General features: G+C 37.6%; 1 protein-coding gene across 2 annotated transcripts in view; it reads left to right on the top strand.

The window, feature by feature from the left end:
* Itfg1 (integrin alpha FG-GAP repeat containing 1) overlaps positions 1–11,837 on the top strand; it is a 147,158-nt gene extending 135,321 nt beyond the window's left edge. For both annotated transcript variants that reach the window (XM_059264499.1, XM_059264500.1), the window contains exons 15-18: positions 5,142–5,266; positions 5,851–5,933; positions 8,640–8,757; positions 10,483–11,837. In XM_059264499.1, the coding sequence (XP_059120482.1) occupies positions 5,142–5,266; positions 5,851–5,933; positions 8,640–8,757; positions 10,483–10,542 (386 nt within the window). In that variant the 3' untranslated portion in view covers positions 10,543–11,837. The remainder of the gene's footprint in view (positions 1–5,141; positions 5,267–5,850; positions 5,934–8,639; positions 8,758–10,482) is intronic.
* Positions 11,838–23,445: the final 11,608 nt, after the last annotated feature.

Below are 23,445 nucleotides of genomic sequence, written 5' to 3'. Positions count from 1 at the left end.
CAGCAGTCATTAATTGCCTATAGTTCTTCATCTAGAATTGGAGCCTTGTGATATTTCCTTCATCCATGTTGACATGTCAGCTGGTGTTGCCACTGTCCAGGTCTTGTTTAAGCTACTGTATTGCTGAGATTTTATGGGTACAACTTTCCTGACCTACATAGAAGACACAGTCTCACAGCAGATGTCCTATTTCTTTATAATAGCCATTCTGACCAGAGTTGGGGTAGAATCTCAAAGTAGTTTTAATTTGCATTTCTCTGATGGCTGAGAATGTTGGAACACTACTTTGAGTTTTTATTAGCCATTTGTAATTCTATGAGAAGCTTATTCAGTTCATTAGCCCATTTATTGATTAGATGATTTGAGGTTTTAGTATTTAATTTTTGCAGTCTTTTATAGATCCTCAATATTATTTCTGTGCTTGACATAAAGTTGGAAAAGCTTTTTTCCTCATTCTGTAGCTGTCTCCTTTGCTGAGCAAAAGCTTTAGTTTCGTGTATCACCACTTTGCAGTTCTTCAGACTGTTCCTATGCCCTGAAGTTCTTTTCAGAAGATCCTGGCCTGTGCTCATTAATCTTAAAAGGTTTTCTCCTTTTAGTTTCAAGTCTTACATCAAAGTCTTTAATCTGTATACTCAGATGACCTGAAATTCATGGCAGTCTTCACACCCCAGCCTCACTAGTGCTTGTGATTGTAGGGATGAGCTAACACATATACCCAGCTGAGTGATTTTGACACCTTTGTGGCTCTAGGTATGTGAGTTTCTTTCTATTCTCTTGGTCACCAAGTCTGTTTTTGTGCCAGTTCCATGCTGATTCTATTACTGTAGCTCTCTAATTTGAGATCAGGTAATCTAAGATATCTCTAGTATTGACTGTTCTTTCAGCTAAGGATGGTCTTGGCTGTTTGGAATCTTATCTGCTGCTCTATGAAATTTAGGGTTGCTTTTGTAGTACTGTGAAGAATGCCATGGGGATTTTGATGGGCACTACATTGAATCTGTATCACTTTTGATAATATAGCCATTGTCACAACACTAATTTTGAAAATCCATGAGTGTTAGAGGCATTTTCATCTTCCTGTGCCTTTCATTTTTTTCAGTGTCTTAAAAGTTTCCTTTGTAGAAGTCATTTGCATCCTTGGAATTATCCTGGATATTTTTTAAAAGCTTTTGTGAACCTTGATTTCTTCCTCAACAAGTTTATCATTTATAGAGACTTAATATATGTTGCTTTTGTATTCTGCTACTTTGCTATGTTTACAAGTCTAAGGGCTTTCAAGTGGGCCTTTGAAGTACAAGATCATAACATCTGCAAAAGAAATAAATTGACTACTGTTTGTAGCCCTCTTGTTTCTTTCTCTTGTCATATTACCCTAAGACTTCCAGCACTTTATTGAATAACAGGGAAGAGAGGTAGGAAGGCATCCCAGTAATAGTTAACTCCAGCATGCTTGAGTCCTTCAGTTCAAGCCTCAGACCTACCAAAAAATCAAGTAGGAATTCTGTAGTTGGAAAGTACAATATTTGAAAATATTAGTAGAAGGTTCTGTGATGTTGAGCTAGGAAATAATATGAACATTTGAATATATATCAGTTGACAGTCTCAGTCTCAGGGACCTGTGGAGGCACCATCAAGCATACCAACATATTGGTAATAGAAATTGTAGGATGAAAAAAACAGGGAAAGAAAAGCAGAAATAATACGTAAGTCGTTGCTAAAACCACCCAAATTTTATGACAAATGTTAATACACACATCTGAGAAGATCTGCAAACCCCAAATAGGATAAACCCAAAGACCCATACTCAGTCATATCAACTCTCAAAAAATATTCTTGAAAGCAACAAAAAACGTAACTTATCACATCATCTGTATGCAAGAAGGCAGTAGATAATACATTATATATGCAGAAAGGGGAATTATTAATCAAAGATAGACAAAAGTATCCTTCAAATATGAAGTACCCTAGATATGCTCAGAGAAACCAAAACAGCATTAATCACACTGGCAGAACTCTCCAACACTAAAAAAATCCCCTTTAAGACTGATATAGACAGCGATTTAAATCCATACAAATCAGATCAACAGTTATACTGCAGCAAATTTTTATATGAACTTTGAATTAGATTAGTATTAATCTGAACTAGATTTTTTTTTTCTGTTCTGTTAATTGAAATCCCCAGGGCAACCACTAGGATAGTGATACTCAAAATATATTAAAACACTGAGGTACTAGAGAGATGGCTCAGTGATTAAGAACACTTGTTCTTGTACCCTCAGGGCTGCTAAAAATGTCTGTAAATGCAGTGCCCAGAGATCTGATGCTTTCTTCTGACCTGTGTGGGCACAGACATAAATTCTGTTATCAGTAATTATTTTAAAAGTAAATGAAAGAAGCACTCCATCAAAAGATTGTGTCAGAACTGATAACAAAATTGTTGTGTCTATAGGAGATTCTCTAGACATTAAAGACAAAACTGTTACTAGAACGGTGAAAGGTGAGTCCCTGGTCTGGTGAGATGGGTCAGTGAGTAAAGGGGCTTGCTGCCAAGCCCAACCACCACAATCCCCAGGACCCACATAGTAGAAGGAGACAACTGACTCCTGCAGGTGGTCCTTGAACGCCACACATCTGCCGTGACAGGCATTTACACACATACACTAATAATAATAGTTTTCAATGTGAGTCCATAAGAAGGTGCAACAACTCAACACATATATGTGCACTTAACATCAGAGCCACAAAATTAATGAAGAATGGAAGTAAGGGGTGGGTAACTCAACAATAAATAACTGGAGCCAGACACAGTCACATGTCACTCTTTCCTGTGGTCCCACCCACTCCAGAGCTAAGGTAGAAGGATCATGTGAGCCCTGAAGTTCAACATATTGAGACACACTGATTAATCAATAATTGTTGATTGATGATTGACTGGTAAGGACTTTAATACCTCTCTTTCAAAATAGGACACACAACTAAGCAGCTAATCAATTAAAGATGTGAATACCTAACAGAAGTGTGTAGAACACGGCACCTAGAAAATGATTGTTTTTCAAGGACACATAGAACATTTTCCTAACAGAAATGTGTAGAACACGGCACCTAGAAAATGATTGTTTTTCAAGTTCACATAGAACATTTTCCCATATAGGCTACATACTGTGTCATAAAATAAAACTCAATAAATCTTAAAGGACTGAAATCTTAACAAGTGTGTTCTCTGACCACATATTAAAAATCAGTAAGAAGAAGCTTAAAGTATGCTCAGCATTTAAGAGTACTTGATGCTTCTGCAGATACAAGGGTTTGGTTCCCAGCACCCACATTAGGTGGCTAACAACCACCTGTTACCTCAGTTCTGGGGGATCTGATACTCATTTTGGGCCTCTGAAAACATCTGTATGCATGTGGTGTACATATGTACACTCAGGCACATGCACATATTCATAAAATAAGTAAATCTTTTTTAAAAAATCAAGAACATTTTTGAAATCTGTAAATACATGAAAATCAATCAACACACTCTAAAATAATGGATTGAAAAATTAGAAAATACAAGGAAGTAAATGTGAACCAAAAAAATGCAACATATTAAAATCCATAGAATGCAGCTAAAATCTTTCTTACAGGAAAACGGATTGCTCCAAATGCCTATATTAAAAAAATAAGAACCAGGGTAGGGATATATAGTTCAGCTGGGAGAACAGTAATATGCCATGCAGGGGCCTGGAGTTGATCCCCAGTACCTCTCAAACCTGTTTCTGAAGCTCATGCCTATAATCCCAGAACTCTGGAGGTAGAAGCAGGAGGTGCAGAAGTTCGAGATAATCCTTGAAACATAGGGAGCTCTAGACCAGCCTGAGCTAGAGACCCTGTAGAAATAACTGTCTGGAATGAGTATTGCCATCTTTCACCTTGAGAAACTGGAAACATAAAAAGGAACTAAATGAAGTAGAGAATAGAGAGAAACAGCAAACCAAAGGATACTTTGAGACTATATTTAAAAACTAGCAAGACTTCACTTATACTGATCAGGAAAAAAAGACAAAAATTCAGTTTGAACTAAGTTCACAAAAATAAGAAGATAACACAAATGAACAGCAAGCACTTGAAAGAAGTTCAACATCATTTGGTAATAGGGAGTTCAGGTTAAACTCTGATATCAGAGATGTTGTTTCCCAGCCATCATATGGTGATAATAAGTGTTCACTAGGATATGGAAAATTTTGGACCTTCATACAGTTGCTTGTATGAGTATGAAATGGGACAGGTACCTTTTATCTTTACATATATATATGCTACATTTAATTAATACATCATAATTGTGCATATTTATGGGATACAATGTGACATTTCAATACATGTATATTATGTATAATAATTAGATCAGGGTAACTGGCAAATCTAACACCTCAAACATTTATGATTGCTTTGTGTTGGGAACACCAGAGATTATCTCTGGTGCCTATTTTGGAATAGGCAATTAATTATCATCCATATTCTTAGGTATATAATCTAGTAAATACAAAAAATTGTATATTAATGTTCAGAGCAGTATTATTTAATGATAACCCAAAGTGGAAATTACCCAAAAGCCTATTAATGAAATTAATTAATGAAACAAAATGTAGTATGTATCATGCTAGATGGCAGTTAATGAAGTACTGAAACATGCTTTATCATGAACCTTGAGAACATGCCAAATGAAAGAAGCCAGTTACAAAGTCCATCTATTGTATGACTGTTTATAAAGTCCTCAGAATAGGCCAGTTAGAGAGAATGCCTACAGCAGGAAGTATAATATTGCTGACAAGAGTACCAGCCTTGGGTATCGATTTTTTCAAGTAATTAAAGCATCTTAAAATTACATTGTGCTCACTCAGGTGAACCCTTAGGATAGTCTCAAAGCCATTTTACTATATTTTATAAGTGGACATTATTTATAGTATGGGAATTGTATCTCAAACAAAGCATATTTTTATGAATCGTTAATACTAATTAACTAAACATTCATCTGACATTTTATACCTGGATTTAACTAAAATATTAAAGACTTCAAGACTTGATGAGTGCAGTGTTTTCAGAGGTGTTTTTGTTTATTTGGTTTTTTGGTGTTTTTTTTTTCTTCATAAATCTAGCTGGACAGCTCAGCCAGTCAGCACACTTAGCTCTCCAACTACCTTACAATGTACTTGGTTTAGGCCGAAGTGCCAATTTCCTGGACCATCTTTATGTTGGTATTCCCCGTCCATCTGGAGAGAAGGCAAGTAAACATTTAGTTGATTGACAATCTGTTTTAATACTTAACTTAAACATTTAAATCCAATAATTTGATTTCAGATATTTTATTGCCTTTAAATAATTAAAAAATGATTCATAGTGACTTGTCTAAGCTTATCTTAGAGCATACCATGATTTGTTATTATATAGTTTTTTCTGTTTCTTCCCCATTAAACTTTGTGACTTCTTATCCATTTTACCTGCTATTTCTTCATAATATTTTATCATTTACAGCATAAGTAGTATCTGTTAACATAAAAGTAGCATTATTGTACTTACACATATATACAAAGGATACATAAAATAGTGTCATTTGTCCATTTCCTGATGTGAATTTTAGCTCCAATCAGCACTTACACGGAGCACTTTGAATAATGCCTGCTAAAACTGAACAATCAGTATTTCTTGAATGACTGAATTCATAACACACAAATATAATCCTCTATATCTGGATTTCAAATTCTCAAAATACTTGAGGGTTTGCTTTTTTTGTTTGTTTGTTTGGTTGGGTTTTTTTTTCATATTTAGACTAATTGGATATTAAGTGTTTTTAAATTCTCTTTTCAGTCTATAAGAAAACAAGAGTGGACAGCAATCATTCCAAATTCCCAGCTGATTGTCATTCCATATCCTCACAATGTCCCTCGAAGGTAATATCCTTCCTTGATTGACCTCAATTTGGAAAATATCCAGTGGCGTGTTTTTATAAACTATCATATTTATTGCCTACTCTGTTTCCCTGAGTGCCCAACACTTAATTTACTTAGTCACTTTCAAATTATTTAACATACCTACCCTGGTGTTTTATAAGGAGTAAACTCATTCCTATTAGGACAAAATGAAGCTTAAACATATTGCATATATTTAATTTTCACTACTTGTAAATACTAGTTTGATTTGTTTGTTTGTTTGTTTTGCAGTCCTGGGAGTTGAACCCAATGCCTTGTGCATGCCAAGCAAGCATTCTACCAGTGAGCTACTCTCTTAGCTCCAGTCTTCATTAAAATTTTACATGAGTATATTCAGTGGTACACTAGAACCAGTGCGTGCCATCTCATGAGTTCACTGTGTCCATCTTTTTCTATCTTTATTCATTAAAGTCTTTTACTGTGAGAGAATTTACCCCATGAAAACTAAGAAATGTCATAAACCAGAGTTACCTACCCTGCTAGACAACTAACTGGCCAGCACATCACTGTATATATAAGATAACATTAATAGATATAGCTATTTGTCTGGTTCAGAGATGGAGTAGAATGAGGTTTTGTTTTGTTTTTAAGATAAAAATCACCATGTTGCCTAGGCTGATCTGAAACTCTGGGGCTCCACAACCCTCCCACATCAGCCTCCTGAGTACCTGGAACTACCATGCCTGACCCTGGTGCCTATTTGTTTGTTTGTCTGTTTGTTTGTTTGTTTGTTTGTTTTTGTTTCATTCTGTTTTGTTTTAATAATCCAGTGCTGTATATTTGTGGTATCTTTCTCCACATGAAGTTGATAACAAACTATAAAATCTGAATAAGGAGCAGGGAATCTATAGAAAATGTAGTACTGAGAAGAGTACACTGTAGTGACTCATTTATGTTTACTGCCATGGACACAGAACAGTATGTGATAGGGAGGGAGAAAAAGAAAACAAGCAAAATGGAGAAATATATGTTGTGATTTTAAAAGAAGATGTCTGTACATACATGATCATATTTGTATATCTCTGACAAACTATACAAGAAATCTCCTGAGTAGGCAACTGAAGATTGACCTTTTGTTTCTCTTTTAACCAAACTGACAAATGTCTTCATCTTTTGGAGGGAAAAGTCTATTTAAAAAATAGAACTAAAAAAACTCAAGATGGAAAAAAAAAATCAGTTTTAGAGCTAAAGAGATAGCTCAGTGACAGAGTGATTGCTGTTCCCTCAGAAGACTTGAGTTCAGTTCCCACACCCACATCAGTTGTCTCACAACCACATGTAACTCCAGCTCCAGGAGACCCGAGTCCCTCTTCTGGCCTCCATAGCCATCATGCACACACACAGGCACGCACACAAAATAAAAAGAATTTTTAAAAATGTAATGATTTATTGAAAACCATTTTTTTTCTGAGCGTAGTAGCTCACATCTATAACCCCAATACCAGGAGGCTGAGGCAGGATGGTGTCAGCTTCAGGAATATATTGGGCTAGATAGCAAGACCCTGTCTCAGAAAAACAACAGTTTGGTTTTCTATTGTAAGGTACTCAACAATACTCAATTTTCTGAGTTTCTGAAAAATCCTGCCATAGCTTTCTTCCATAATCAGAACATTTCTCATGTTTCTCTTGCTCTTTCCAAAGAAATGTCCTTTTCAAATTTATGTACATAATAAAAACCCTAATTGATTTTTGTTTGAGGTGTATTCTGAGATTTACTGACTAAAGACTAAATTACAGATCAATAAATTTTAATTATGTCAAAATAAATCAATAGCTACTTGCTGTTCATTAGAATGATCTTGCCCTTATTACTCTTTTAAAATGAGAACACAGTCATTTCCTGTTTCCAGGGAGAACAAGAAGCTCTGTGTGCATAACTGCCCACAGAGTTAGTCATAAAGACCCCAGTTTCAGGATTTGCAGTGTTTACAGGTGCTGCATTATGTATAGTGTTTTAAGAGAGCAGACCTAATTATGTTTATGCTGATGTATTGACATTAACAGAAAAGCTAAGTGACTTTATAAGCCTCAACATAAAAGTTACTGTAATAATTTAAAATGTTCAACATAACACAGAAATGAAGCCAGTTTTACACAGCCATCAATTAAACACCCACTCAGACATATGATTGTGTTACTTGTACTACATGTGTGGGCAGGGACGTCAGAAAGTAAGATGCTATAGGCTTTGTGAAATCAGATGACTTACAGAGCCCTAGAGTTAAAAATTTCAAATTCAACAGATCAAAATCTCCTTTTCAAAAGACATCTTTAATTGTCTAAAGTACTATTGGTAAGTTTACTTAATAATTCTGAAGATCAAACTTAGTAATACATGAATATTAAATATCTCATCAACAATTCTACTTCAGGGAGATGGGTGTATACTTCAGTAATAAAGTGTTGGCCCTGCACACATGAGGCCCTGGGTTTAATCCCCAAAAACATATGTGAAAAAGAAAATTCTAGTTCAATTCTAAGAAAATAATGAACGCTTGAGGATCATCAGTATTCTTCAAATTATCTAAATTTAATTGCTTTTGCTAGATGAGCGAATGATTTAACCAATGAAATTTCATTAATTAATAAGCTGCTTTGCTTTCTGATCTCAATTTAACCTTATTATGTTAAAGTTTACAATTTTAATTGTTCTGTGTTTATCTCCAGCTGGAGTGCCAAATTGTATCTTACACCGAGTAACATCGTCCTGCTGACTGCAGTAGCTCTCATTGGTGTCTGCATTTTCATCTTGGCCATAATTGCTATTTTACACTGGCAGGAAAAGGTTTGTTTCTCAGTGTAACTCTGGTTAGTTTATTATGGTAGCATGGTGCTCTTCAGAACTGAAGAGCTGGCATATAACTCAGTGGTCAAGGGCATAAGCTCATTCCCTAGTACCACACAAAGAGGAGAAGAAAGTAATATCAGATACTCAGCCAATAGTTGCCAGCAATATCCCCCAAAAAGGCTCCTCTCACAAAGGAGAGGTTTTTTTTCCTTTGGACTGTCATGCTACCAGAATCATGTTTTGCTAACTAAAATTACTATTTTATCGCTGTTCTTATAACTTATGAAAAGGAAAACATGTTGATTATTCTGATAATATTCATAGATTAGTCACTCCAAAGAACGATCACTTGTGTATCAGAAATAATAACTAACAATTATATATTCAATTAACTTTAAGATTGTAGAAGGACTCTATACTTTGTCTAAAAGCAACATAATCGAAAATATATCTGGTGACCTTAATAAGGAAACTAAGTTCCTTATTTTATCAGGAGGTCTGACTGTGGTATAAACGTGGGATTCCAACAGCTGTGATGCAGCAGCTGAAGTGACTGCGTCACCATGGACACACTGTATCACCTGGGACTGGTCTTCTGTTTCTTTAGCCAGTTTTCCACCTCTCGCCTCTGCTGCTATTTCCCATTCTCCCAGGACAACTTTTCTACACACTTGCCCCCACAGCCCTCTTCTTTCTCCACTTTCCAGCCGATTTCATTTAAAGTCAACTGTTATATCTCAAAACGTTCTCTCTCCATCTCTTTCTCAGAGTTTCTTTGTCCATTTCCAGTTGTTACAATGACCTCTACCAGGATTACTCCCCTCAAAGCCAATATTCTGAGGCTTCCTCTCTCCCCTTTCTTACTCATCTTCAGTGTTAATCAGCCACCTTCCTGAGGATCTCTGTAGCTGATTCCACATCTGCCTCCTTCTGCCACTTCCTTAGATCCAGGCTGGTCTCTCTGACTTCACCTTCCCCCGTCTCTCCTGCACTAGACACTCATCACTGTCCAACATATGTTAGTGTTCCTCACCCAGACCCTCACACTCCTTCTCTGTCGCTCCACAACATACCCTGCTCTCCTGTGTCTTCCAATCCTTTCCTATATTCCACCTTCCACACCTGCCAGGCCTCATCATGCTGAACTCTCAGCTTGAAATGAATGCCCCTTCCCATTTCCATAAACAGTATTTGCAAAGCTTGCCCTTTCCTCACTCAAACCCAAAGTAATACAATTAGGGTCGATCTGATACATAGCAAGTTTTGTTTTTATCCTTTCTAGGCTTCAAGTGCTTGAAGAACAAAATACAAAACTTTTTTTTAATCCTTCTTACTAGGAGAAGATGATCAATAAATATCTGCTAAATCAATAGGTTAACTAACCAATAATCATCTTAATATAATTAGTTTAGATTGGTTTGTTAACATTAGTGTTAACAGTGATTGTGTTCTTCTAGCACCTAATGTTTACTCTCACTATCAAGTAGATAATAAGTGATGACAATATAAGTATATGGAACATTTCTTCTTGATTTTTAAATTCAAGTAATATATTCTTAATTATAAAATAGCTACTAGAGCTTAAAAAATATTTTATATTACTGCATTATAAAAATCCTACCTGTTATGTTCTAAATTTCTTTGATCTTTTAAAAAATTATGTTTCAGGAATGAATCTTACTATTTTCTGAGTACTTAAATTACTCTACATTTGTCTTTCAGAAAGCAGACGACAGAGAAAAGCGACAAGAAGCCCATCGGTTCCATTTTGATGCCATGTGACTTTGCTTTAAGTATCCATAATGGAACTCACTTGATTGACTCATAGTAAAAAATAATGGATTTGAGATATTTATAAATTATGCCTTCCTTGTCAATTATTGGAAAATACTAAAATAAATATGGCCTGGATATCTCATAAGGTCTTTTTTAAGCACTTTGTATGTAATATTGGGGTTCTTTATTCAGTAGTACTGAACATTTTTGTTCCTTTGTGGAATATGTTGCATGTACTCTGGTATATTTGCATTTATAATTTTATTAGAATAATGATGGTAGAAAGACATGTAAATAAAAAATATTTAAATGAGCTGGTGCAGAGGCATTGTTCCACCTGAATTGATCTTGCTCCTTATCTTAAAAAAATTTGAACTATACTTTCATAAATATATGGCAAAGTTATTAAACTAACATTTATCACAGCAGATCAAAGTTCTCATGAATGGCGCAGAATGAGACTAATTACCTTGGCTTTGGATCATAGTAGGACAGATTGCCTAGACACCTGGCTCTACAACTTAAAAGTGATTTGAATTTGGCTGTTGCTTAGTTTTTCTCTAAGCCTGTTTTGTTTATATGATGGTTAACTTGCCTGCCTACTTGAGTTATCATGAACATTAAACTGTATGATGTACAGGATGTGCTTAGCTCAGTGCCTAAGTGTTCATGAAGCAGCAGCCATCATTATTGCTATTTTAGTGATTTGGTGATTTTATTTTACGGCTAAAGGTAGTTACCAAACATATAGAATTGATAGTTATCTTAGACATAAGGACATATTCTTTGGAAAACTTAAATTCTGAGTGATACATATTTTATAAAAAATAAGTTGTTCAACTGATTATAATACTCTCTAAAAGTAAATGTGTCCTAAAAATTAGTATTTAAATACTAATCCCTGTGCAATAATGAAAAGCATTTGGTCTCTTGAAAGAAAGCTGATTTAGGCAGAATCTGGAGGTGTACCTGCACCATCATATTTTTGTTCTCAAAAGTTTGGAAAGTCTGTCTCATTTCTATTCACACCTCAGATTTTATGTTGTGAACTTTGCAGTGCCAAAATTTACTTTAAAATTATTTAAATCTAGAGCTCAGAAGAGAGGTTATAAAATTATTATCACAGCTAACAATATTCTGATTATTAAGACATGCTATGGCTGTAAAATATAAAATTCCTCGGAGACAGTTTTGTTCATGTTGTTTTCTTCATTACAGTTCACTAAAGGGCATGTGTTCATTTTTCTATCTAAGCATGTTACTATATCTTCTAAATAAATATTCCTTACTGAATGACAGTACTATGGTGAGCATTTGAATCATTGTTTCCAAGCTTTAGGGGATAACAAGTATAAATCGCTGTGGATGAGAACGGCAATGGAGTGACTTGCCCATTACCTGTGAGTCACAGACAGGACTCAAGGTCACGGAACAGATCAGCTCATCCTTTACAAAGATAATTAAGCTTAGCATCAGGCAGTTGGTAAAATATGAATTCTAAAACTCACTTGGAATCAGAATCTATAAGGAATAATGTTATAGATAAAATGTTAGTGACAATTAAAATATATTTGGTGACAATAATATTTGTACTCACCAAGACAGCCAGGGCTATACAGAGAAACCCTGTCTTGAAAAACTGAAAAAAAAAAGTGTCCTTACACTGAGATCAACAAAGATCCTTGTGTTAATTTTACATGTTCTGTTGGAGGGGGCAGACAGAACTGGACTCAGAGCCCACCCTAATTAGACTTCTAATTAGTCACATCATGTCAAGCTGTGGTTTCTTCATCAGTCCGACAAGGCTAACGAGAAACACCTGCCATGAAGAACATTCTCTTAGCGTCCAAGAATGGCAATGTATATACAGAAGGTGTGCGCTGGGAACATGTCTCTAGAGTCCAAGAATGGCAATGTATATACAGAAGGTGTGCGCTGGGAACATGCAGCTTCTTTTCTTCCCCTCTGACCCCCGCCACAGTAACCAGCCATCACTTCCTGCCTGGTGTTCTCTGACTGTTGTATTTCAGTGGTCCCCTGAGGAACAAGTGGTTAAGACTGAAGATCAGTCTGGAGAGATGGCTCAGTGGTTAAGGACGCTGGCTGCTCTTCCAGGTTCAATTTCCAGCACCCACATGAAGGCTGATAACCATCTACAATTCTAGTGCCAGGGGATTCCTACACCCTCTTCTGACCTCCACAGGCACCAGGTACAAATGTGGCGCATAAACATGCATGTGAGCAAAACACTCGTATACAAAAAATAAATAAATCTGAAAGAGACTTAACGGTCACTTAAAAAACACATTGCCAAAGCACTGTTGATTTGGATTAGCACCTTACATTTCCTATTATTCTTACAAATACCTAAAAGTCACTTCAAAGGAAATTCAAAAATTAAATTATGCCCCAGAGACCTTGGTGGTAAACCAGTCCTTGTAAATGACTTGAAGCCTGACTTTCCACTTCCTGGTTGCTTTTGAAGTTAACAAAATAGGTAACAGGAAAGGAGACGCTCATGATCAACAGCTGTGCCCAAAAGGAAAGGAATGAAGCTGGGACAGAACGTAAATGGAGGGATGTTGTGTCCTGAACAGAGAGCACTCCAAGAAGAGATGGCATCCTCTCTCCTGACCTGTCCACAACAAGGCAAGAGGCTGGATTTTACCCTCAAGTCATCAGCTTAGAAACATCTACCAAGAAAAATAATGAGCAAGACAAATATGAAACATTGTGAACTGCAAAAGATAGCACAATAGAAACTGCAAGTTTTAAAACTGTTTGTAAAAGGATAATCTTATACCAATTAATATAGAAGTGTATACAAAATTGATTGATTCTTAGGAAAGTATCACCAAAATGGACTCCAAAAGAAAAATAGGGAATTCTCCTCTAGTTGATACTGTGATGTCGTATCGAGGCTTTCTGCCCAGAGTCACAGATTTATAGGAAATGAGACGGTAGTAAAAAGGATAATGAAATGCAGGAGACTAGAAAAGGAAGACCAGCAAGAGCAGAGGCAAGTGGACTGAGGCGGACAGCTGGGGTGAAGAGGTGCTGAATAAGAACAGAGTGTAATCACTCACACAAAACACACCAAGATGCCATAATGGAGTCCAATACTTTGCTACCTTGCAAATTTTTAAAAGCACAGAACTTATAATTTGGATGGCTGAAAGTGCCACAGTATTTTGCTCTCAGCCTCATCTAAAGAGAGCACACTCACCCAAGATTACTGATCACTTCCTGATGTCATTCATAAGGCTATTTTCTTCTGCTTCTTCCAATTTCTGATGTTCAGGTCTAGGTGTTGGAGGAGGGCTAGGGCCTGGTGATGCTGTATTGCTATTCATTTTGTTGTATGTGTTTCTGCCTTGATGTCTGCCCATCTCCTTGTGGTTCTTTCTTGGCCTTATCCGCACACTTGGTTCAGACAGAGCTGACAGATTCAGGAAGTCTCTCTCTCTTGTCCAGATGGGAGCTCTCTTGTCCAAATTGGAAGTCCGGGGCAGGATGGGAGCTCTCTGTCTCTGTCTCTTTGTCTCTCTTTGTCTCTCTCTGTCTCTCTCTCTCTCTGTCTCTCTCTCTCTCTCTCTCTCTCTCGTCCGGGGCAAGATGGGAGCTGGGGGCTGGGGGCCGGCCACTAAGTCTCAGGAAGAGGCTTGGGGCTCAGGCGGATGGGCGTGGGGGCAGGGCGTGGAGACTGCAGGGTCTGCCAGGGGTCTTGGAGAAGGGGATCCTTCCCGGTGGGGCTAGAAGGGAACCTGCCCAGTGGCCAGAATCTGGGGCCAAGTTGGGCAGGTCTTCCCCGGAGTGGCTGGTGCCCAGGGATGGGGTTCAGGGGCAAGCTGGGGGACTCACCTGTGTTCCAGAAGGGAAGTCCGGGGCAAGATGGGCAAGATTACTGATCACTTCCTGATTGTTTACAGGATGGGGCTGAAGAGGTTCAGTCCCTCCCAAGGGACTACTGGCAGTAAGTGGGTGCTGGAGGAGGGGTGATCCTTTCTTTGGGGTTCAGTCACTGCGAACATGCAGTGTTTCTGTAAATAACCCTCACCATGCTGACATATACAATCCTAATTAAAAATGTTACCAAAACAGGAAAAAGACATGAAAATGGAAGAGGGCCTAACCAGGGAGAGGAACAAGAGAGAGTTATAGGGTATGAATATGATCAGAATATATTATATTCATGTATAAAACTGTCAAGAATCCTAAATGTGCATAAACTAAATATGTAAAGTAAAAACTGACAGATGTATAAGGAAAAGTAGATGACTGTACCATTTAAGTCAATAGCATCAACATTTCTCTGTAGTTACTGATAAAAACAGTAAAAAATACATGAAAGCTGGGTAGCCTCAATGGTAAGGGTACTTCCCACCCAACCTGCAAACTGGAGTTCAATGCCAGGAGCCCACATGAATGAAGGTAGATGGAGAGATCTGGCTCCACACACTCATCCTCTGGTCTCCACATGTGTGCCATGGCACATGCACACAATAATACTTTTTTTAACAGTTTAGAAATGACCTGAAAAACAGTCAAACTAATAGATACTTAAATAATATTCTACCCAACAAAGGAAATGTGATTAGAACAGAAATCAATGAAATACAAAGGTGAATCATTCTTTAAAAGTGAATAAATTAAAAAATATTATGGTCAAGCTAGTCAGGAAAAGACAATGGGGATGAATTAACTTAATAATGAAAGAAATAGAAAACATCATGCTAGTCCTAGAGACAGTAGAGGTAACGAGGGAGTCCTGGGAACAAATCGATGCCCAGGCAGCCACCAGTAACTTTACTTAGCGGGTTCTTTGAACAATAGCAAGTTACTAACGTCATCCAAAAGAAATCAATACTTTCTAATTGTGATTTTAGAATTAAAAGAAAGAAAACTTTACAAAGGAAACTAAGGGCGAATTACCTAATTGGAAAACATTTAAGAAAGAAGTACTATTTTATCCATTCCTTCGTTAGAACTAGGAAAGGAAGGGATACTTGAAAACTCCTTATAAGAGGCCAGTAATCCTCAATATGAAAACCAGTACAGATACTACAAGGAAATAAAATGTCTGGTTATTATCTGTCATCACACAGACACACATACAAACAAAAATATTCAATAAATAGAAAAAAGTATCCAGAAATAGATTAAAAGATAGTTCATAACCAAGGTCTCATCCTAGAAATGTAACACTGATTCAGTATTTGGAAAACAGAAGCAGTTGATTCATCATATTAACAAAAATTTTTAAACTCCTTTCAATGAAGAAAGCCATTCCTAATTTTTATTATAATCTAAAGAATTCCCTTAATAATAAAAACATGCATTTAAAAATCTTCAGCTAAAACAATATAAGAAACAATGTTCTCCTCTCACTAAGATTAGGAACAAAGTAAGAATGTCTCCTCATTATTTTCAAAATAACATTGCAAGTCTTGACCAGTGTTAATTAGCTGAGGGAAAAACACAAATTGTAATTATATTCCATTGTAATGGAAGGAGTAAAAATGTCTTGGTGGGGATGTAGTTTAGCAATAGAGCATTTGCCTAGCATGTGTGAGGTCCTCAGTTTGATCTCAGATATGCACAAACACATACACACATCATACATATGTGGAGAGAGGGAGGGAACAGAGAAATAATATTAAAAATATGATCCACAAAAGAAAATAATGACAAATTTTATTTCACCAAAATTTAAAATATTTACTTTAACAAAGATCCTTTCAAGAGAATGGACAGACAAGATAAATAGGCAAATAAAATATTTGCAAATTATAATTCTAACAGTTGACTAGTATCTAAGAATGTAGAAATCTCAACAATACAAACATAACTCAGTTTAAGAATAAGGAAGAATGACTGCCTTAAGAGACTCATACTCACCATTCTTCATGTATATAGCTGTCTTTCCGTACCGTTCTACATGAAACTCTATGTAAATCTATATCAATGCCCTTTCTTGGACGCTTAAGAGATGTCTCAGCAGCTAAGGGTGCTTGCTTCACAAACATTAGGACTGGGGTTTGGATCCTAGCATCCATGTAAAACAGGGGGCTCCAGACACCAAAACTCAGAGGCCCTGCCTCAAAGGAACGCACATATGCACACATATACAACACAAATACATACATACTCTACACACATAGACAAATAAAACTTTTCATAATACAAACTTTGCAGCAACTAAGGGACTAGGGCCATGGCAGTGACTTCAGATTCCAAGTACCCACACAAAAAGACACAAACAGGACCATCAGAATGGCTCAGTAACAAAGGCAGGAGCCCCTAGTTTGATCACCAGGAAAAAAGAGAAAACATATTCATACAAGTTGTTCTCTGATCTCCACATGCATACTGTGACATTCACACACAAGCACACATGGACACACAAATAAATACAATTCTAAATTTTGGGGTGGGGGGTCTAGAGAAATGGCTGCAGTTAAGAGTACAGGCTTCCCTTCCAGGGGACTAGGGTTCAATTCCCAGAACTTACATGGTAGCTCACAAATGTCCATGACTCCAATCCATAGGATCCCATGACCTTTTCTGGTCTTCATAGTCACTGAACACACATGACATACATGCAGGCAAGACATCCATACACATAAAATAATGATAAAACATTTTAAAATAAAATTTTTAAAATATGGCCAGGCATGGCTGTGCATGCCTATAACCCCAGAAGTGGAGGGCAGAGACAGACATATCCCGAAAGCTCCCTGGCCATCCATCCTAGCCAAAACATCCAGTTTCCAGCTTCTGGTTTCAGTAGGAGAGCGTCTCAAAGCAATAAGACAGAACAATAGAGGACAATACTCAGTGCCCTGCTCTGGCTTCTACATGATGTGCATGAGCACTCTTGTACATGCACCCCACAATAAAGCATACACGTGTGACTGATCACATACACAAAGACTAGAAAAGAGTTTGGGTAGGGGGATCGTTGGGAGATTTTGTTTACTTGTATTTGTAGCTTGAGTTTTCCTGCCTGGCCCACAGTCAGGACAAATCTCTCTCACCTGCCAGTCCCACAGCCGCTCAGACCCGACCAAGTAAACACAGAGACTTATATTGCTTACAAACTGTATGGCTGTGGCAGGCTTCTTGCTAACTTTTCTTACAGCTTAAATTAATCCATTTCTATAAATCTATACCTTGCCACGTGGCTCGTGGCTTACCAGCATCTTCACATGCTGTTTCTCATTGTGGCAGCTGGCAGTGTCTCTGACTCAGCCTTCCACTTCCCAGCTTTATTCTCCTCCTTGTCCCGCCTATACTTCCTGCCTGGCCACTGGCCAATCAGTGATTTATTTATTGACCAATCAGCAACACACTTGACATACAGACCATCCCACAGCACTTCCCCTTTTCTTTCTTTTTTTTTTTTTTTTCAAAAAGGAAGGTTTTAACCTTAACAAAGTAAAATTACATATAATTTGGGAATTTGGGCGTAACTTCTCTTACTACTTCCTGCTGGAGGGGGGCGCTGTATCTTATGGGAACACAAAGAAAATTTTAGGATTATGGAATAGTCCATGAGGCTGTATTGTCTGAGCCAGTTGCCTTCAAACCATTCTGGATGTTGGATCATCTGGGCCATGGTGTCATCGGAGACCTTTCAGGGGGTCTTGGCTGCTCAAACCTGATGCATCTTAATCTGGAACAAATTTATAGCCTCTGGCTTTCTGTGGGAATAAAAGCAGAATCTCCTTTCCAAAGCAACATATCCTTATATCCAAATTTTGAAGTCAAGGTACCTTTAAAATATTAAATAGCTTAGACTAGTCTGGAATACTCTATACAGCCATGCTGACTTTTTTTTTTTTTTTTTTTTTTGTCAACATGACACAAGTTAGGGTCATCTGGGAAAAGGGAACTTCAACTGAGAAAAATGCCGCTATGGGGCATTTTCTTAATGACAGATGTGGGAGGGTCCAGCCAACAAGGAGCCCACCTCTGGGCAGGTGGTCCAAACTGAGCAAGCAAGGGGAACTAGCCAGTAAGCTGCATCCCTCGTTTGCCTCTGCATCCCTCCATGGTGTCTATATCAGTTACTGCCCCAGACTCCTGCCTTGAGTTCCTACATTGACTTCCCCTGGATGATCGACTGCAAGCTGTAGGAATAAGGGAACCCTGTCCTCCTCAAGTTGCTTTTGGTCACTGGTGTTTATCACAGCAATAGAAAGCCTAACTAAGACAGTAGCCTACCAGCCTGGCCTTTAACTTTTCAATACTGCCTCAGCCTCCCAAATGCTAAGATTACAGGCATGTAAAAAAAAATCAAGCACACACAAAAATAATATTAATCAAGGTTCTAACACAATGTGCACCATATCTCTGTGGAGTAATTTATAAAACTTTATGGATAGATACTAAAAAATCTTAAATAAATACATACCCTAGTTATAAGAATCAAAATTATAGATACCAAATCCTTCCCAACTCCACTCAGTACTCCAAGTGGGGGTTGTAGCCACTAACATTATTGTTGCTACTCCTGAAATTGATAAGCTGTTTCTTGTTTTGTTTTGTTTTTTAAATAGGGACTCTCTATGTAGACCATGCTGGCCTCGAATTTGGAGATCTACCACCTGATTCTGCCCCCCCAAGTGCTGAAATTAAAGGTGTGTGCCACCATACTGGGTGGGACCTGCTGTTTCTAAAATGTACTCAGAAATACAAAGAGCCAAATATAACAAAGATAACTCTGAAAAAGAACAAGGACTTGTCCTGCCATATATAAAATTATAGTGATTAATAAAGTATGGAGCTGGTGTTATGGGTCTAGGGTCTCTCAGAAGTTCACCATGACCATAAATAAACTTTAATAAACAGAAGCTTTTTATTTAGGTACTGATGCCCAAGAATGCTCCCAAGATGCAGCCCCTAGCCACATCAGCCCGAAGTTTATAAAGGCAAAAACCACAAGATTACATATATTCTGTCTACATGTAATCAGGCTCTAATTTTAACATATATATCTTATAGTTGCCCTAGTCATCTTTTAAACAGAGTAAACAAGTTTGATTACAGAAACAAAAATAAAAGTCTTATGGCCTGCTAAACAACAAGTTTTATAAGATCAACAGATTTAAAAATAGTCTTCAACATATGGGGGTGGAAAGTGGCCTGCTAGAGTACAGCCTATACAAGTTAGGGACTTACACATTAAAGAGTCTTTTTTTTCTTTTTCCTCTGAAGCATACTCTAAATGTTATGTTAACCATCACACTGGTAAACAGAACAAGAAGAAAGTTTTAAAAGTAAATAAGGCTGAAACAAGTTACATGAAGACTAAAAAATAACACCCTTATCTCTCAGAAAAACCAATCCCAAGAGTACTAAGAGTAAGTGTGACATGTAAATTTATAAGCTTCTAGATCTTTGGGGGTTGGGGTTGCTGTGGTTGGGTTTTTTGTTTGAAATTGGTTTGGTTTTTGAAACAGTCTTAAGCAGCCAGGCTTGCTTTGAACTCTTGATCTTTTGTAGGTATTACCAAGCTCAGCTAATTATAGCTTAATATAAGTAACTTCATGATCTGGGAGAATCTGGCTTACCAGTAATCACCCAAGAAGAGTGGGAGGCTGTGACAGGAGGAGCCAAAGCTAAGGGCATGTCTGAGCTGCACAGCCAGGCAGCAACCAAAACAAGAAAAGCACTGATCAGTAAGACACTAACACACTGGAATGCACTAGCATTAACACCCCTGTACATCACAAGCACTTTATAAAAAGGATGACCACACAAAATGCATACAACTGTTGAGGACCCAACATACAGAAACTGGACTAGAATGGTTTTTAAAGGAAAGTATGTAACATTAAAAAATTGAGCAAAAAGATTGACAGTCTTACAGCTGCCAACAGTGAAATGCTGGGTGGGCGTGGAGCATGAGTCTTAGGCTCTCAGAGAGCTTTGTAAACAATGCTGCATTTCCTTTTGTTAAACATTTCCTGTAAATTCACATCTCTATCCTCCTCCAAAGAGATGAACTCTGGGGCACAGAACATGCTTCATTCCCCTGCCCTCTGCAGTTTGGGGCACTGAAGCCAAATAATCCAGGCAAATGCTTCTATCTACTGAGCTACAGTCACAGCCCTAAAAATATCAAATTTTCTCAAAGACCTCTTTTTAGATAAATATATCTAGCAGTGAGCTTCTTTACAAATCCTAGGTTATATATTTTATAGAACAAAGTAGTTTTAGAAATTTGGGTTAAGTATAACTTTATATACCATATATATGGAAGGGATAGATAGATATGATGAGTTGTATAAATCACTAGTTATAGTTATTATATTATTATTAAATAAAATATGCATTTCCACCAGTACAGATGTTCCTAGTTCATCAAGTCCTTAAACTGAGTTTCCAATAAATTACTATTGCCTTACCAACACTTGGTGCTAGAGGGGCAGGTAGCTCGGCAGCTAAGAGTACTTCCTGCTCGGTCAGAGGACCCGGGTTTGTTTACAAACACCTACATGATGGCTCACAACTGTCTGTCACTCATTCCAGAGAATCCAGGCCCCCTACTGTACCAGGCACACATGTGGTGCATGTACTTCCATGCATACAAAACACTCATATCCATGAAAGTGAATGTATCTTTTTTTTTAAGTTATGCTTTATGGCTCAAAAACAGTGAAGTGAACAGTGCTTTCCTGGCACTCAGGTGCCCCTGGGTTAGATCCTCACCACAGAAGGTGTCAGCACGGGCCCAAGGAGAAGAGAGAAGAAAGAGAAAATACTTAAAGTCAGGTGTAGTGTGGTGATACATGCCTATAATCCCAGCACTTCAGAGGGAGGCTGAGCCAGAGGGAGGTGACAAGTTTGAGGCTAGCCTGGGCTACACCATCCAAGGCTACACAGCAAGACGCTGTCTCAATTTTTTTTTTTTTTATTTTAATGCTATAGTTGCAAAACCGAGAGTGAGGGTTAGTGGCCGACAGAACCCTTGCCTGGCACGCTCAGGGTCCCGATTCAATTCCCAGAACCACAAAAGAAAGAAGGGGGAGGAAGGGGAGAAGAGGGCAAGGGGAGAAGGGAAACAAAGCAAAATGGAAAAAAAGAAGAAAAAACTTAGTTTCATACTACACGGATAAATGAGGTTTGTATCAGCTAACAATAGCTTTAAATAGGAAGTAAACAGACATTTCAAAATGGGATTTTAGCTTTGAAGACAAAGATACCATTTATGTTAGCAATTTTATTCTAATAAGGATTACTTGAGTCTTTGTCTTTCACAGTGAAGTGAAAGTAATTGGTGACCAGAAATCTTCTGATAATTTGAAATTTTCCTGATAAAGTAAAATTTAAAAAACTACTATTATAAGGAGGTCATATTTCTTAAAACTTTCCTAATTTGCAGGGTTTTTTTTTTGTTTTTTTGTTTTTTTTTTTTTTTTTTTTTTTTTTTTTTTTTTTTTTTTTTTTTGGTTTTTCGAGACAGGGTTTCTCTGTGTAGCTTTGCGCCTTTTCCTGGAACTCACTTGGTAGCCCAGGCTGGCCTTGAACTCACAGAGATCCGCCTGGCTCTGCCTCCCGAGTGCTGGGATTAAAGGCGTGCGCCACCACCGCCCGGCAATTTGCAGTTTTATTAAACAAAAATTTGGAAACAAGTTTTGCTGATAGTTTTACCAAAGACCTATTTTTGATTCCCTGGATGTTCTTTGGTGTCATTAACAGCTGGATTCATGTATCTTATAGTCTGAATTGCATGCCACTAACTATATTGCAAATTAGTATAACCTAACATCTTATGCAATTAGTACAGCCCTAACATCTATGTGGCTGCATTCGAAGACAGGGTCTCTAAAGAGATAATTAATATTAAACAAGGCCATACTGTTGGTTTCTTAGCTAATCAACTGGGGTCCTTATAACAAGTGGAAGAAGCGGCAGGAATATGGAGTAAAAACCACGTGTAGAAGGCGAGTGGTGGTCTTCGAGGCAGGAAAGAGCCTGCAACAAAAGTCGAGCTTGTTGGCACCTCTCTCTCAGTCTACCAGCCTCCCGGACACTCATGGCATAGGATCCTAATCTACCCAAAACATTCGTAATTTTACCCTTTCCTTCCCTAAATCTGCCCCCAGCACAGCTATATAATAATGAGATCTTCACTCACTGAGATCCTATATGATTTTGGTTTTTCACTAAATTTCATATTATTGTAGCCATACTTGCACACTAATGTAAGGCAGTTGGAGATACATATTATTTTTTAATAAAATAGATTTTCTGTGGATCAGAGTTTGGTAAGTTATAAATCCCTTTGTCTTCCTTAGTTGTGTTTCTGAATTAATCAGCTTGGGCTGCCACAAAATATTGTAGCTAAGTGGCTTAAACAGTGGCCTGTATTTTCTCACAGAGCTGGAGGCTGGAGTCCCACATCAAGGCACCAGCCAATTCAGCTTCTTACGAGGATTCTCTTTCTGGCTTGCAAATGACTATCTCATCCTCACATGGCCTTTCCTTGGTGACAGTGTGGTGAGAACAAGCTTTCTTTGCTCTTACAGGGACACTAGTTTTATCAGTTCAGAGCTCTGCCTTTACAACCTCAATCAACCTTCAGTATTTATCAAGGCTCCGTCTCAAAATACAATCCACACTTCCTAAGGGTTTTAACTTAGGAGTGTCTTAGGGAACATTAGCATTTTTTCCCTAACAGTCTCTAACCATAGCAACTCGCCTTTACAGACCATCTTTTAATAAACTGTTAGAGCTCCCAAACTACTCAAGAGAAACAACAAAATCCACTACCTATACAAACATTCAGATAAAATGCTGCTACTTTCATTATGAAACCTCCTGCCTCAGCCTTCCAAGTGCTGGGATTACAGTCATGTTCCATCATGCCTATTAATTTTTTAATGATGTCAATGACATATG

This window comes from Peromyscus eremicus, chromosome 5 (genome assembly GCF_949786415.1).
Source record: "Peromyscus eremicus chromosome 5, PerEre_H2_v1, whole genome shotgun sequence".
Taxonomy (NCBI): Eukaryota; Metazoa; Chordata; class Mammalia; order Rodentia; family Cricetidae; genus Peromyscus; species Peromyscus eremicus.
This window is presented reverse-complemented; position numbering and strand designations above follow the sequence as displayed.